Here is a 14,126-nt window from a genome sequence, read left to right as displayed (position 1 = left end):
TATCAGACACGGTGCCAAGGTCCTGGCTGCTGAGGTCTTCCTCTATGAAGTCATCCTCTCCAACCGAATCTAAAATGAGATATCGGTTTTTGAGGGGGACTGCCACTGAGGTGCTGTCTACATAATCTTTATAACTCCTGTCTATCTCCTGCTCGCTCTCCCTAACCAACCGAAGGTCATCCAGCTGCTGCTCCAGACTCTCAATCCGTTCCTTGAGGAGCCGCATCTCGGTGCACTTTGCGCAGATGTAGTTATCAGGGAGTCTGGTCGTCTCCCAGGGGCCCCACATCTGACACTCCAAACACAACACTAATCCCAGGTGCATACTGCTGAATATCACTGAGCTCAACACTAAACTAAACTAATAACTCACCCCTCTCTATAATCTCGCCTCTTTCCCGCTCTTGCCGAAGCCCGTTGAGCCAAAGCCGAACCCACTCTGCTCCCTCTCACTCAGCTGCCCGCTCCGACGCTGCCCGCTAGATATGCTCGTCTGCTTTTTAAAATCGCCCGCGCGCTTCCGGGTGACGTCACGCGCCTGCGCAGTCACTCGCCGCTGTCCCGAACGCTAGAAAGAGAAAAAAAAACCTCGTTATTTTCCGGCAATCTCAGCTTTGTGGGCCAAAGGACCTGAATTGTGCTGTAGGTGTTTTATGTTCAGGGACCACACTGTCAGATGTCTTCTGAACTAGATGCATAAGTGAAACTGGAGTGATTGACTGGCACTCGCAACCACATTTTCATTTTTTTTTAAATAATAGTTTTCTATGCCTCTTTTAGGGGACACTTGCTAAATTCTATTTGATGGGAAGCATTTGAAATGCATTGAGGATGTGAAGTATAATGAGCATTCGCCTGCACTTTTCTTTCTTATTATTGTGATTTCCTTGTTGTCATCCATCATTCACTGCTTTTATAATAGCAGTACTGCTATTAAAAGATTCAAATCACTACAAGAGATTTATGCACTTCAGCAGATAAACAGTTCTAGGATCCAACAAAATATATAAAATAAACACACACAACATGTGGAACTTTCATGTCATTTAAGTCAGTGATAATAAATCAGATTCTGAAAGGCTGAAAAAATATAGGGCTAAAAGCCATTTACAGTGGCTTGCAAAAGTTTGGGCACCCCTGGTTAAAATTTCTTTTACTGTGAATAGCTGAGTAAAAGGTGACCTGATTTCCAAAGGCATGAAGTTTAAAATGACACACTTCTTTAATATTTTAAGCAAGATTACTTTATTTCCATCTTTTACAGTTTCAAAATAACAAAAAAAGGAAAAGGGCCCAAAGCAAAAGTTTGGGCACCCTGCATGGTCAGTACTTAGTAACACCCCCTTTGGCAAGTATCACAGCTTGTAAATGCTTTCTGTAGCCAGCTAAGAGTCTTTCAATTCTTGTTTGGGGGATTTTCACCCATTCTTCCTTGCAAAAGGCTTCTAGTTCTGAGAGATTCTTGGGCCGTCTTGCATGCATTGTTCCTTTGAGGTCTATCCACAGATTTTTGATGATGTTTAGGTCAGGGGGACTGTGAGGGTCATGGCAAAACCTTCAGCTTGTGCTTCTTGAGGTAGTCCATTCTGGATTTTGAGGTGTGTTTAGGATCGTTATCCTGTTGTAGAAGCCATCCCCTTTTCATCTTCAGCTTTTTTTTTTTTTACAGACGGTGTTTGCTTCCAGAATTTGCTGGTATTTAATTGAATTCATTCTTCCCTCTACCAGTGAAATGTTCCCCGTGCCACTGGCTGCAACACAAGCCCAAAGCATGATCGATCCATCCCTGTGCTTAACAGTTGGAGAGGTGTTCTTTTCATGAAATTCTGCACCCTTTTTTCTCCAAACATACCTTTGCTCATTGCAGCCAAAAAGTTCTATTTTAACTTCATCAGTCCACAGGACTTGTTTCCAAAATGCATCAGGCTTGTTTAGATGTTCCTTTGCAAATTTCTGATGCCGAATTTTGCGGTGAGGATGCAGGAAAGTTTGGAGGGAAAAAAAGGGTGCAGATCATGCTTTGGGCTTGTGTTGCAGCCAGTGGCAGGGGGAACATTTCACTGGTAGAGGGAAGAATGAATTCAATTAATTAATGAATCAAATTCTGGAAGCAAACATCACACTGTTTAAAAAAAAGTTGAAGGTGAAAAGAGGATGGCTTCTACAACAGGATAATGATCCTAAACACACCTCAAGAGGCACAAGCTGAAGGTTCTGCCATGCCCTCATTAGTCCCCCAACCTAAACATCATCGAAAATGTGTGGATAGACCTCAAGAGGTCTATCCACACATGCAAGATGGCCCAAGAATCTCACAGAACTAGAAGCCTTTTGCAAGGAAGAATGGGTGAAAATCCCCCAAACAAGAATTGAAAGACTCTTAGCTGGCTACAGAAAGCATTTACAAGCTGTGATACTTGCCAAGGGGGTGTTAGTAAGTACTGACCATGCAGGGTGCCCAAACTTTTGCTTCGGACCCTTTTCCTTTGTTATTTTGAAACGGTAAAAGATGGAAATAAAAAATATTAAAATATTAAAGAAATGTGTCATCTTTAACTTTATGCCTTTTGGAAATCAGGTCATCTTTTACTCGCTTAGCTATTCACAGTAACAGAAATTTTGACCAGGGGTGCCCAAACTTTTGCATGCCACTTGTCTAGTATTTTACATTAATATCCTTTCTCTCTCATCCCCACCCCTACGCAGGGATAAAACTGGTCTGATGCTCAGCAGCCTGTGGATGCAACTACTCTTCCACCTAATGCAAATATCAAGCATTGCCAGAGTAGACATAGCTCAAAGCTAACTACCTCAAGTCTGATGCAGACTTCCCATGACTTTCAAAGTCTGGTCAATCCACAGATGAAATCTTGTGAAAACCTCATCACCGCCGCACTCCTAGTCAATTCCTTTCTGGACTGCTGTTCTTTATTAAAAAGTCTGAAGTGCTGCTACCCAGCTCATTCATCACTCCTTCCTCACTGCCCTACAATGGATCCCCATCACCCAACAGTTTAATTTCAGAAACTTCCATAATACTGTTAATTTATTCCTCATCTTGAAAAGATCAAAACCTCAGCCAAGTACTCCATTCATCCAACTCTGGCCTTCTGTGGACCTGCCTTTTACTCCACTGAAGACTTTAGAGAACAGAGTAACCTTCTTACCTACATTTTAAGTATTTCCAAACTCCACGATTTCTCACCTTAGACCTCCAAAATAAATGTCTTCAAGCTTCCAGTGCTAAGTCTTTCTGGTTCCTTGCCACATTTACTACACATTTTATCAAGTACTTTGGAATTTCCTTCAAAAAAAGTGGAAAGGTGCTTTATAAGTAGATATTCCTTTGATTGTCATTGGTATAACACTGCATCAAAGAAGTTTTCTCCCATTGCTGAGTTTCCAGGAGCATGGATTCCATAGTCAAGGCCTCACTGGTTGGTTTATTTACTCTGACTCCAGTATTTGGGTTCTGCATTCAGTGCCTCAGAACCTAAAACAAATACAAGCTCCTCAAAGGAACAAAAAAAACTTCAGATTTGAATCAAGTGAACTGACTTGAAGGGGTCAGCAGTTTTGAATCATTCAGAAGGTTGAGAGTGCAAGCTGTAATCCAAAGGCTTCAGTGCATGACCTAGGCTGACATTCTGACAGAATACAGAGAGTGCGCTACATAATCATAGTTTGTTTCATTGAGATGAGAAGTTTAACTCAGGCCCTGACTGCCCTCTCATGAAAGACCTCTCAGTACTTTCCACAGGGAATTTCCCTTTGTCTCCCAGTCAATGTTGACTCTTCAACTAAAGGAATATCACAAAAGATTTTTGGTCATTATATCACATTCTTGTTTCAGACATTGCTATGTATAACAATACGAAATAACCCAAAATATTGCATTGGCTGTGAAATGCTTTAAGTTTTTACAATCCCTCCATAAACTGTTCCAAGACTACTGCAAATCTTTTATCTGGATGCATTGAGATGACTGAAGATCAAGTTCCATAGAATTATTACTCATTATGCATTCTTTACAGACTTAAGAAAAAAAAACTTCATATTCTTGTGTGACTTGGTATATGCCAGAATAGAATGCTCTCTCACATGGATAACTTGTGCAGCGACTTCAAACTACCAGCACCTGAAGATTACTTTCTGGTCTTATGGATTGCTCCCTGCAGTTCTTTAATACAACCTGCTGGGGATGCCATCAAGTATTTTTTCCCTTGAATTTTATTCTTTCATCAACTTCAGGACAATGTACTGACAATGTACTTCATGCACTTTCTTTGGTAAAGATATGTCTGGAACTCCTTTAAACATGTGTGCATTGTTTCTTTTCAACTCATATGCAATCATTTGGAGGAGTTGATAAAGTAAAATGTGCATTCCAAATAGGTTGAATGCATCAGCCCACGTACATGCTTTGTACTTCAGACTGGCAAAAGATGAAAAAGGAAAAGATAACTAATTTGAGGTCCTTCACATTAAAAGTTGGCCCTCAACCAGCAAGTTACCACAATAAGGTTTGTTTTGAGAGATCAACAAGTTACCACAGAGCAAAATAAACTGCTGGAGGGACTCAGTGGTTTAAACAGCATCTGTGTGTGTGGGGGTGGAGGAATTTTTGAGGTTTCGGGACAAAACCCTGCATCAGGACTGAGAGTGGAGAGGGGAGATAGCTGGTATAAAGAGAAAGGGAAGGGTGAGACAGGGGCCAATAGGTGATAGGTGGATCAAGGAGCGGCGAAGGACAGTAGGAACCAGGTAGGGGAGGTGGAGAAGTGGAGTTGAGACAGAGGCAGGTAGGTGATAGCTAGAAGCAGAGAAAGAAGAAAAAGGGGCAGATGAAGCCAGATGGAGGTAGGGGAGCATGAAGGTGAAGACAGAGACTGCAAGTGCCAGAATCTCCCCCACGTGGCTCCTTCTGCCCATCATCCCTCACCCTTCCTTGGTCCACCTATCACCTATTGACCCATCTTACCCTTTCCCCTCTCCTCTTTACACCAGCTATCTTTCCCCTCTATTCTGTCCTGATGCAGGATCTCAACCCGAAATGTCAACAATTCCTTTCCCACCCCACCGATGCTGCTCGAACTGCTGAGTTCCTCCAGCAATTTGTTTTTTTTAAAATTCCAGATTCCAGCATCTGTAGTCACGTCTCCAAGTTACTAAGGAGCTTTGTTGTGATTCACTGTGACTTGGCAAAATCCAGGGCAGCTCCCGAATCACTGCAAAAGTATTTTATTTCTTGATGGACAAATTTTTATCTGTGATAGAATTACCTTTTTATTATTTATTGGATCACACGAGAAAAACTATGGGAAATGATCTTTGCTTAACAAAAAAAAATGCAATGTGTCATTTTGGGCAACATCCGTCAGCAGTAAGTAGCCCTCAGTGGATTTAATACAAAACACTAGAAAAACAGGGCGCACAGCATCTGTGAAGAGGCAAATGATTAATGTCAATGATTTTTCATTAAAAATGGAAAAGAATGAAATTTTTCTTGCAGGTATATTAAAAAGGTACCAGATTGGTACAGCACAGGTTGCTGTTCTGCAACTGGGGCCAAAGTATACTTTGTACTGTATCTGACTTCAGTTTAAACTCCCTCCTCCCCTGCTTTTCTCCCCCAATAATATGGCACCTTTGTCTCAGAATTACCTTTCCCTGGTTACATGCCTATGAAGTGCTGTTACACACCTTAAGTGTTTCATGACTGCAAGTCATTTTCTACCCCCGCCCACCAACCCTCTAATGTGAACCTAGTCCTTTCGGAAGTGGATTAACTCTATAAAGGTTAAGTTTGCAAATGATAAATTAGACACAGCCACGGAACTATTCACACTGGGCAACAAGATGGTGCAGTTAGTTGAGCTGCTGCCTCACAGCCCATTAATTCAGGTTCAGTCCTGACCTCTGGTACCATCAGTGTGGAGATTGCATGTTCACCCTGTGATCATGTGGGTTTCCTCCTGCATCTGAAAGGCATGTGGGATGGTAGGTTAATTATTTACTGTAACTTGTCCTTAGTGTGTACAAGTGTAGTAGAATTTGTAGGATAATGGGGATGTGGGGAGAATAAAATGGGTTAGGGTAGGATTAGTGTAAAAATTAATACTTAATGTTTCAGTGCTGTACTTCTGTACAACTAGGACAACAGACCTGAACTTGAGCAAGCTAGACAAGGCATCTAAATGGACAGGTTGCTGACTTGATGGAAGTTTCACAGATGTACAAGTACTGCAGTTGGGCAACACATACTTCATGAGCAATGCTAAAATAAAAGTGAATCCAGAATATGTTCCAAAATTAAAATTTCAACAGAACTAGAGCTAATGTTTTAATTCAGTTGAAAAAAAAACAGGAACTAATTTCAGGGTTGTTGATTTCTGCACACAAAGTGATCAATGCATGGAATGAACTTCCAGATAATGTTTATATAATTCCAGAGTGTACTTAAGGAACTACTGGTTGGGGACTTCAGCAATGTAAAATGGCAAATTGAAGAAATAAATATCTTTAACATTATAGGATCAACTTTTAACCTACCTTCTTGGCAGGAAGGGAGGTAAAGTCTGCCAGGTGATGTCCTATAAATGTGCTGTTGGTTTGAATTGTACGCTGTTGTTCTAAGGCAGCAGCGAAAGTAGCCCTTGAAGACAGCAGGGATGTTCTTTAAGTTTGCCAATCTGGGTACGATAACATCACCCAACCACAACGTTAACTCTACTTGAATTCTCTGAACTCTTCATCAAGTAACATAAATTGAGAAAGTGGATCAGAAGACCATTAAGCTCACATTATTTTGTTGAGGCAAGAATGTCCCAAGGCCCAAAAAGATAGATTTGACTGCTCTATTATGCTCTATTTGAATGCTCCATTATATCCTGTATCACAAGATAACCCTGATCCTGGTGGGAAGTTAGCTGCATATTAATGAGGCCCAAAAAGTAAATTCACTGTGGCCTCCTGACACCATGGATAAGTCAGAATCAATCTTTTCATGCATGAATCCACCAGCAAGTAAAACAACTCCTTCAACATACTTTTACATCCAACAGAATCTATAGAATCATTATTTAGAATGTAAAGCATTAAAAGGAACTGCAATAAAAAAAACTTCAAATTACAATTTACAATTAGGCTCAGGCATTATTCAGGTGTAGCCAAAATGTACTGTACAAATTCAAAATGGCCCTAGTCTGATAACTGGACTGTGGGGATAATTCAACATCCTTCTGAGCCAGAAACAGAGTGAATAAGCTGGTCAGATTCCTACTTCTGACAGTGATGCAATATTCCATAGCTGGCTGCACAGGTTGGACATGTAGAAGTATCCTCTTTAAATGTTGAATAGTCAACTGACATCACAATGTACATTAAAGACACCCAAAGAGGATGTTTAGCCAGGTTGATATTGAAACTGCACCCAGAGTCAACACTACACTGAAAAGAGGGAGATAGAACAGAATGTTTGAAAGCTCAAAGCAACACAATTCACAGTTATGTAGCAAGAGAACACAGTTTAAAACAATACAAAAGTATAACAAAGGTGCAGGAGCAAACTGAAGCAGGAAATCTGAAGGGTGTTTAAGCACTGTATTCATTTCAATTGGGTTGAAGCAAGGCTTGCAGGGCTAACAAAAAAAAGTGTAAGCTGTTAAAAAAGACAGACATCTTAAATATTTGACTTCAAAACAAAGTATACAGATTTAACTACCATCTGTTACATTTCCTGCAAATTTCTTGCTTCATATACAGTTTATATGAAAATATTTAAGACACTGGGGTAACCAATAAGTATTCCATTATCAGGCTCTGATTCACTCAATGTGCACAATGGGAGTTACTGTGCATTGGGATAAACTTAAACCTGTTTAATGATTTCAAATTAATTAACTTAAAACATTTTTACTTTATGTCCTGCTAAAAGCTTCTACCAGCAGAATTCACACTTGCCCAAATTGCTCCGATTATCATTGACAACTCTTCTCAATCTCCATTACTGTCCATAATGGAATAAATTCTGATTATACTTATTTTATTCCTTCTTGTTTGAGTTTGCTGCAGAATAATTGAATCCTACTTTTCCTTCAACAGTGCTCCATTATCAAATCAGCTACCTTCATCTCACTCATTCCTGTGTCAGAAATGTTGATCCATACCTTCATTACCTTAATTTCTCCAATGCCTTCTTTCAACCTCAGATCAATCATCCTTATACCCAGAGTCACAAACAGTTCTCCCTGTGCAGCCGACACTCCTGTTAGTTTATCCCCCTCCGAGGTTCCCAAGGCTCATGTACTTCACATCAACTTTTAACTCTCATTTTTTTCAGAACCATCTAAGACTTTGTCCACTCTTCCATAATGATGTCTTTAAGTCCTCATACATTAGGTGCTCCTCAGCGTTCATTTACTTCACTAGGATTGCAAATTCAAATTCTGTGTTCTGGAGCTCCAAGCAGTCCCTTTTGCCTGGTCATCTTCTCCCAGGTTTCCTTATGACCACACTTTGGGGGCCTCATTTTAATCCCCAAGCCTATTTCCCATATCTTCTGTTTTGTCTCCTTCCACCAATGAAGGATGCATTATTAAGACAGGCTGCTATCAGCACACAATATTAAAATCAATCTGAAAGTAGGACCTTAAATCTGAATTAAGCAAACTACTAAGGTATGGGGCGTGACATGAGATGGCAATGGCAGATTGGGAAATTACATTAAAAGTTGTGAAAGCAAACAAGGAATGACTAACATTTCAATAGTTTTCAAGTAAGATGCATTCCTTTCAGAAAAGAAAAGCAATAGGAAAGTGGCCAGCTGTGGCCATCAAGGGAAATTAAAGATTGTAGTCAATTGAAGAAAAAGGCATATAACATTGCCAAAAAACTTTCAGGACCAGGGCATTGGTAAGGAAAGACAAAATAAAACATGAGAGTTGTCTTGCAAGAAATGCCAATACAAGAGCTTTGCAAATATGTAAACATGAAAAGATTAGCCAATGTGCGCCCCTTCAATCGAATTCTATTAGGAAATAGAGCAGAGAAATTAAACAAAATTGCACCTTCACGGAAGACACAGAAAAACTCCATGACATAGTATTATTATTTTAAAAAGGTATAAAATACTGAAGAATTTAATGGGACTTTAGAGGTGATTAAATCCAAAAAACCTGGTGACTTGCATCCCAGGATTTAAGGTGGTTATGTAGGTAGTAATTATGTAGTTAGTGAATGTACTTGTTGTCATATTCCAAAATTCCACAGGTAGCAGTAGGGTCCCACAGATTCCCTCAGAATAAAAATTGGGAACTACAGACCAATTAGCCCAACTTCCATAGTGAGAAAAATGCTGGAATCTATCATTCAGAAAGTGGTAATGAGTCACTTAGAAAATAATAGGAGTAGGATCAACATCAATTACAAAAGGATCATATCCAGTTGAAGAGTAAAGGACAAACCAGCAATATGGTTTTTAGACCTTCAGAAGGCATTTAATAAGTAGCCACACAAGATATTATTAAATAAAATTAGTGTGCACAGTACTGTATTGGTATGAATTAATTAATGGACAAAAACAAGGAATAAACATATAAGCAGGTTATTTTTGACTTGGGAGGCTGTGATTAGTGGGCTGTCACTGTTAATGATCAATATTAAAGCTCCAGCAATTCATAATCTAAAATCAAAGATTTGGACATGGGGATCAAGTACATATCCAAGTTTACTGATAATATCCTCCTCACAACCCACACCGTCACCTAGTTTTGTTTTGAGAGACTTGAAGGGGACATGGACAAGGACATGTGGAAAAATGCAAGGTAGGGAAAAAAATTTTGAAATAGCAAAAGCTTGAAAAGTGCTTGGTGTAAAATAACATCCAAGTCCCTCAGCAGCAATCACAACTAATTAATATATAGGTACAGCAAGCAACTAGAAAGGAAAATATTATGAAGGCCTTTATTACATTTATTCATTTTTGCAAGATCAGAGCAAGGCCAGCATTTATTGCCAAGTGGTATGGTGATGTGCCACTTTCTTGAACAACCGCAGTCCTCCAGTGCATTCCAACAATGCAGTTGGATAGGAAATTCTAGGATTTGGACCCAGTGACAATGAAGAACCACTGATATATTTACAAATTATAAAATTATGGAGATTTGGAGGAAAATCCACAGGTGGTGCTGTTTCCATGTTCCTGCTATCCCTGTCCTTCTAGGGTGATAGAGATTGCTAGTTGGGAAGTGCTGTCAGGAAAGCCTGGACATGTAACTGCAGTGCTTTTGTAGATGGTACTGTTCACCAGTGATGGAGGGAATGAATATTTAGGGTAGCTGAAGGGATGTCAATTAAGTGAGCTGCTTTGTCCTATATGGTATTGAGGTTCTTGAAAGTTGTTGGGCATGCACTCATCCAAGCAAGAGAATATTACATCACACTCTTGATGTGTAACCAGGCTTTGGTGTCAGGCAGCACGTCACTTGCTGCAGGATACTGAAATTCTAACCTGTCCTTGAAGCGGCAATAATTATGTGGCTGCTCCACTTGAGCTTCTGGTCAATGGATGATCTCAAAGATGTTGATAGTGGGGATTCAGTTGTGGAAATGCCATTGATTGTCAAAGGTAGGTGATTAAACTGCATCTGATGAGATGGTTATTGCTTGGCAGTTTTGTGGTTCAAATGCTGCTTTCCACATATCAGCCCATGCCCAAATGTTGCCTAGGTCTTGCTGCACACAGGCATGGGATGCTTCATTTCCTCAAGAGTTGCGAGTAGAACTGAACAATGTGCAATCATCAACAGACATCTCCACTTCTGACCGCAAGAAGAAAGGAAAGTGCATGTTGACGAAGCTGACTGGCCTGAGGAGCACCTGCAGTGATGTCCTGGGGATGAGATGACTGACTAATAACCATCTTCCCTCATACAAGTGTGACTTCAACCACCAAAGTCCCCTTAGGCAGCCCCTTGAGAGTGAGGTACTACAGTATTACTAGGGCTCAGTTAAATGCTACCTTGATGTTAAGAGCAATCACTCTCAGATCTGGAAATCTTGCCGTTCTGGTGACCCATTATAGGAAGGATGTGGAGATTATGGAAAGTGTGCAGAAGAGCCTTACCAGGATGCTGCCTGGATTATAGGGATCAGCCACAAGGACAGCTTGGACAAAACAGACTGTTCTCCTTAGGGCATCAGAGGCTGAGGGGAGACCTGACAGAGGTTTTTTAAAATTATGAGAGGCATAGATAGGGTAGACAGTCAGAATCTGTTCCCCAGAGTAGAAACACCACAGGACATGCTTTTAAGGTTGGGGAGGGGTGGGGGGAGTTTAAAGGTGACATGAGGGGCAAGTTTTTTTATATTATAAAAACAGAGTTGTAGGTGCCTGGAATGGGTTACCAGGGTAGTAGTGGAATCAGGCAGTTTGGTGGTGTTTAAGAGGCTTTTAGAGAGACACACAAATGAAAGAAAGGAATATGGATGATAAACAGGAGGAGGACAACATTTAGTATAAATCGGCATCAAGATCAGCACAACATTGTGGGCTGAATGGCCTGTCCAATGCTGTAATCCCTTTCCCTTGAATGGGAGAAATCCTGGCTTTTGTCATTACCAGCCTGGGGCTACAGTTCCTTGCACCTGAGATCCTGTAAGTGCAGAAATTGCATTGACTGGATGAAAAATGGCCTTGGAGAGTCAGTCCCTTTTCCGTGTTTCCACATTGTTCGTCAGTCACTGCTGGCTTCTTTATGTATTAAGTAGGGCTGGTGTGGAAGCTGCAGTCAGCAAGGGAGGTTGGCAGTTTGCATTATTTCAGCAACAAGATGATTTGGGGCTGGATTTGACCTTACAATTGGGGGGGGAAGAAAACAGAACAAATGACAGAAGGCAACAGAGGGTCATGCTAATAGAGTTAAATGGAGGTTTTAATGGAGCATAATCACTGGCATGGAGCTGTTGGGATGAATGGCCTGTTCCTATGCCACACTTCCTATGTCATTCTACACCAGTTTTAAAGTGCAAGTGGACTCTGCATGCAAAAAAATTATCTTTGCCTCCAAGATCAGAACCACTAGTTTCCACTAAATTCTCACATTTGGGGCTTTATATATTTTGTGCTCAATTCTCTTTAGTGTATAGACCCATCCAAGAGCAACAGAGATGAACATTAAATCACCCGCACCTACAATGAACCGAAGCCTGACCAGGAGAGTGTTTCTCCTACTGCTACTCCTCCAAAGGGTTTAAATTACATACAAAATAGTTGAGCCATTTACAGAGTGATAGCATACACAATATGCTGGACACAAGTGTTTGTACTGGAGGATATTAAACCAGTCAATAGAAGCCAAATAAAAAGTTAGGCCAAGAGCACTACAGTCAAATGGCTGATGTCACAATAATTCATCTCCTTTACTATGCTGGAGAAAAATTATTTATGACTGAAGCAAAGCAGCTAAATTGCTTGATTATGCTGCTGTTTCAGAGATTGTTTGGATTTATGAAAACTCAAGTGTAAAACTGGTATCCAGCATACTCGGACCACATTTTACTGATTACATCTGCAACAGAGTTTCCATGCCAAAACTCCATGCCAATATCAGAACTCCTTTCCTGAACATAAATATTGGAACATACCATGGGCGAAGCAGATGACATCTCCAAACAGCTTACACATAGAGGAAGTGTAGGATGCACCAAAGATATTGACCTTTTCTGTAAGATAGTGACAAAAACTGCATCAAACTATGAACACCCAGCAGTGAACATTCTCCTTCAGTATCCTCCATACACCTGTACATTTCAAAAAATACATCCTTTTAATGAGCTTACCATTTGCTGTGACTAGGTTATCACCATACAAGTCATGCATAATTGTTGAAGGATCCTTTTCAAATACAGATATCTTAGCTGGAAAAGCAAGAATTGTAAGTTATGGCACATTTCACTTCGGTGCATGAACATTCACTTGGAACTTAAAATGGAACAAGTTTCTCATGATTGGGCACTACATTAACCAAGAGTGAGCATAATGTACACATCACTTGACCGTCAATGGATGCCACTGCCAACTTCCCACAAATGTTAACCAGTCACAACAAAATACTCTATTGAGATAATCCTTTGAAAAATGAAACTTTAGTTTTCTTTGAATGCATTCACCTGATAAACTAATTGCCCCAATGTACACAGTTTCAGATTTTAAATCGGAATCAGAGTTACAAAACATGGAAACAGGCCCTTCAGCCCAACTTGTCTACGCCGACCTAGATGTCTATCCAAGCTAGCCCCATTGCCAAAGCCCATATCCCTCTAAACCTTTCCTCTCCATGTACCTGTCAAAATGTCTTAAACATTGTAATTGTCTACAGCTTTCTCTGGCAGCTCATTCCACATACCCACCACCTTGTCTGAAAATCTTTCCCCTCTCACCTTAAATCCATGTCCTAGTTTTAGACTCCTCTACTCTAAGGAAAAAACTATAACCATCCACCTTATCTGCACCCCTCATGATTTTATGTACCTCCATAAGGTCACCCTTCAGCCTCCTGTGCTCCAGGAAAGAAAGTCCCAGCCTATCCTTATAACTCAAGCCCTCCAGTCCTGGTATCATATTAGTGAATGTCTGTTCTACAACACTCTCCAAGGCCCTACCATTTACTGTGCAAGTCCTGCACTGGTTTAAACTTACAAAAATGTAACATCTCACCCTTGCCAAAGGCAAGTTCCATCTGCCATTCCTTTGCCCACTCTCCCAGTTCATCGAGATCCTGTTGTAATCTTAGATAACCTTTCTCACTGTCCTATTTCAGCGTCATCCACAAACTTACTAACCATGTTAATGACACTGCAATCCAAATTGTTAATATGAATGACAAATAACAGTGGGCCCCGCACCAATTCTGTCTCCTTCTACCAAGCCAATTTTGTATCCAACTAGACAGCTCATCCTGGATCCCATGTGATGTAACCAAAGCTAAACTTGTGGAACTGCAACTTCTGCACAGACCCTTCCAATCTCCAACATCATTGAGAATTCCCAAGATGTAGTACAAATACCCAAACTTGGTGTGAAGGTCTAAACTAGAAATAAAGCAATGCAGAGATTTCTTGCAGGG

At 40.5% G+C, this 14,126-nt stretch overlaps 1 protein-coding gene across 6 annotated transcripts in view; it reads right to left on the bottom strand.

Annotated features, from left to right (window-relative positions):
* LOC127572970 (uncharacterized) overlaps positions 1-14,126 on the bottom strand; it is a 95,487-nt gene that overhangs the window by 65,440 nt on the left and 15,921 nt on the right. For 3 of the 6 annotated variants that reach the window (XM_052020703.1, XM_052020704.1, XM_052020708.1), the window contains one exon: positions 12,646-12,723. The exons of 1 other annotated variant lie outside the window; for it this stretch is intronic. In XM_052020703.1, the coding sequence (XP_051876663.1) occupies positions 12,646-12,723 (78 nt within the window). Of the gene's footprint in view, positions 1-6,552; positions 6,656-12,645; positions 12,724-12,840; positions 12,919-14,126 lie in introns of all 6 variants that reach the window. 2 more of the 6 variants (XM_052020707.1, XM_052020705.1) reach the window with 2 other exon arrangements.

The sequence above is a fragment of the Pristis pectinata genome, chromosome 7 (genome assembly GCF_009764475.1).
Source record: "Pristis pectinata isolate sPriPec2 chromosome 7, sPriPec2.1.pri, whole genome shotgun sequence".
NCBI classification, from domain to species: Eukaryota; Metazoa; Chordata; class Chondrichthyes; order Rhinopristiformes; family Pristidae; genus Pristis; species Pristis pectinata.
Note: the sequence above shows the minus strand (reverse complement) of the source record. Positions and strands in the feature narration are given on the sequence as shown.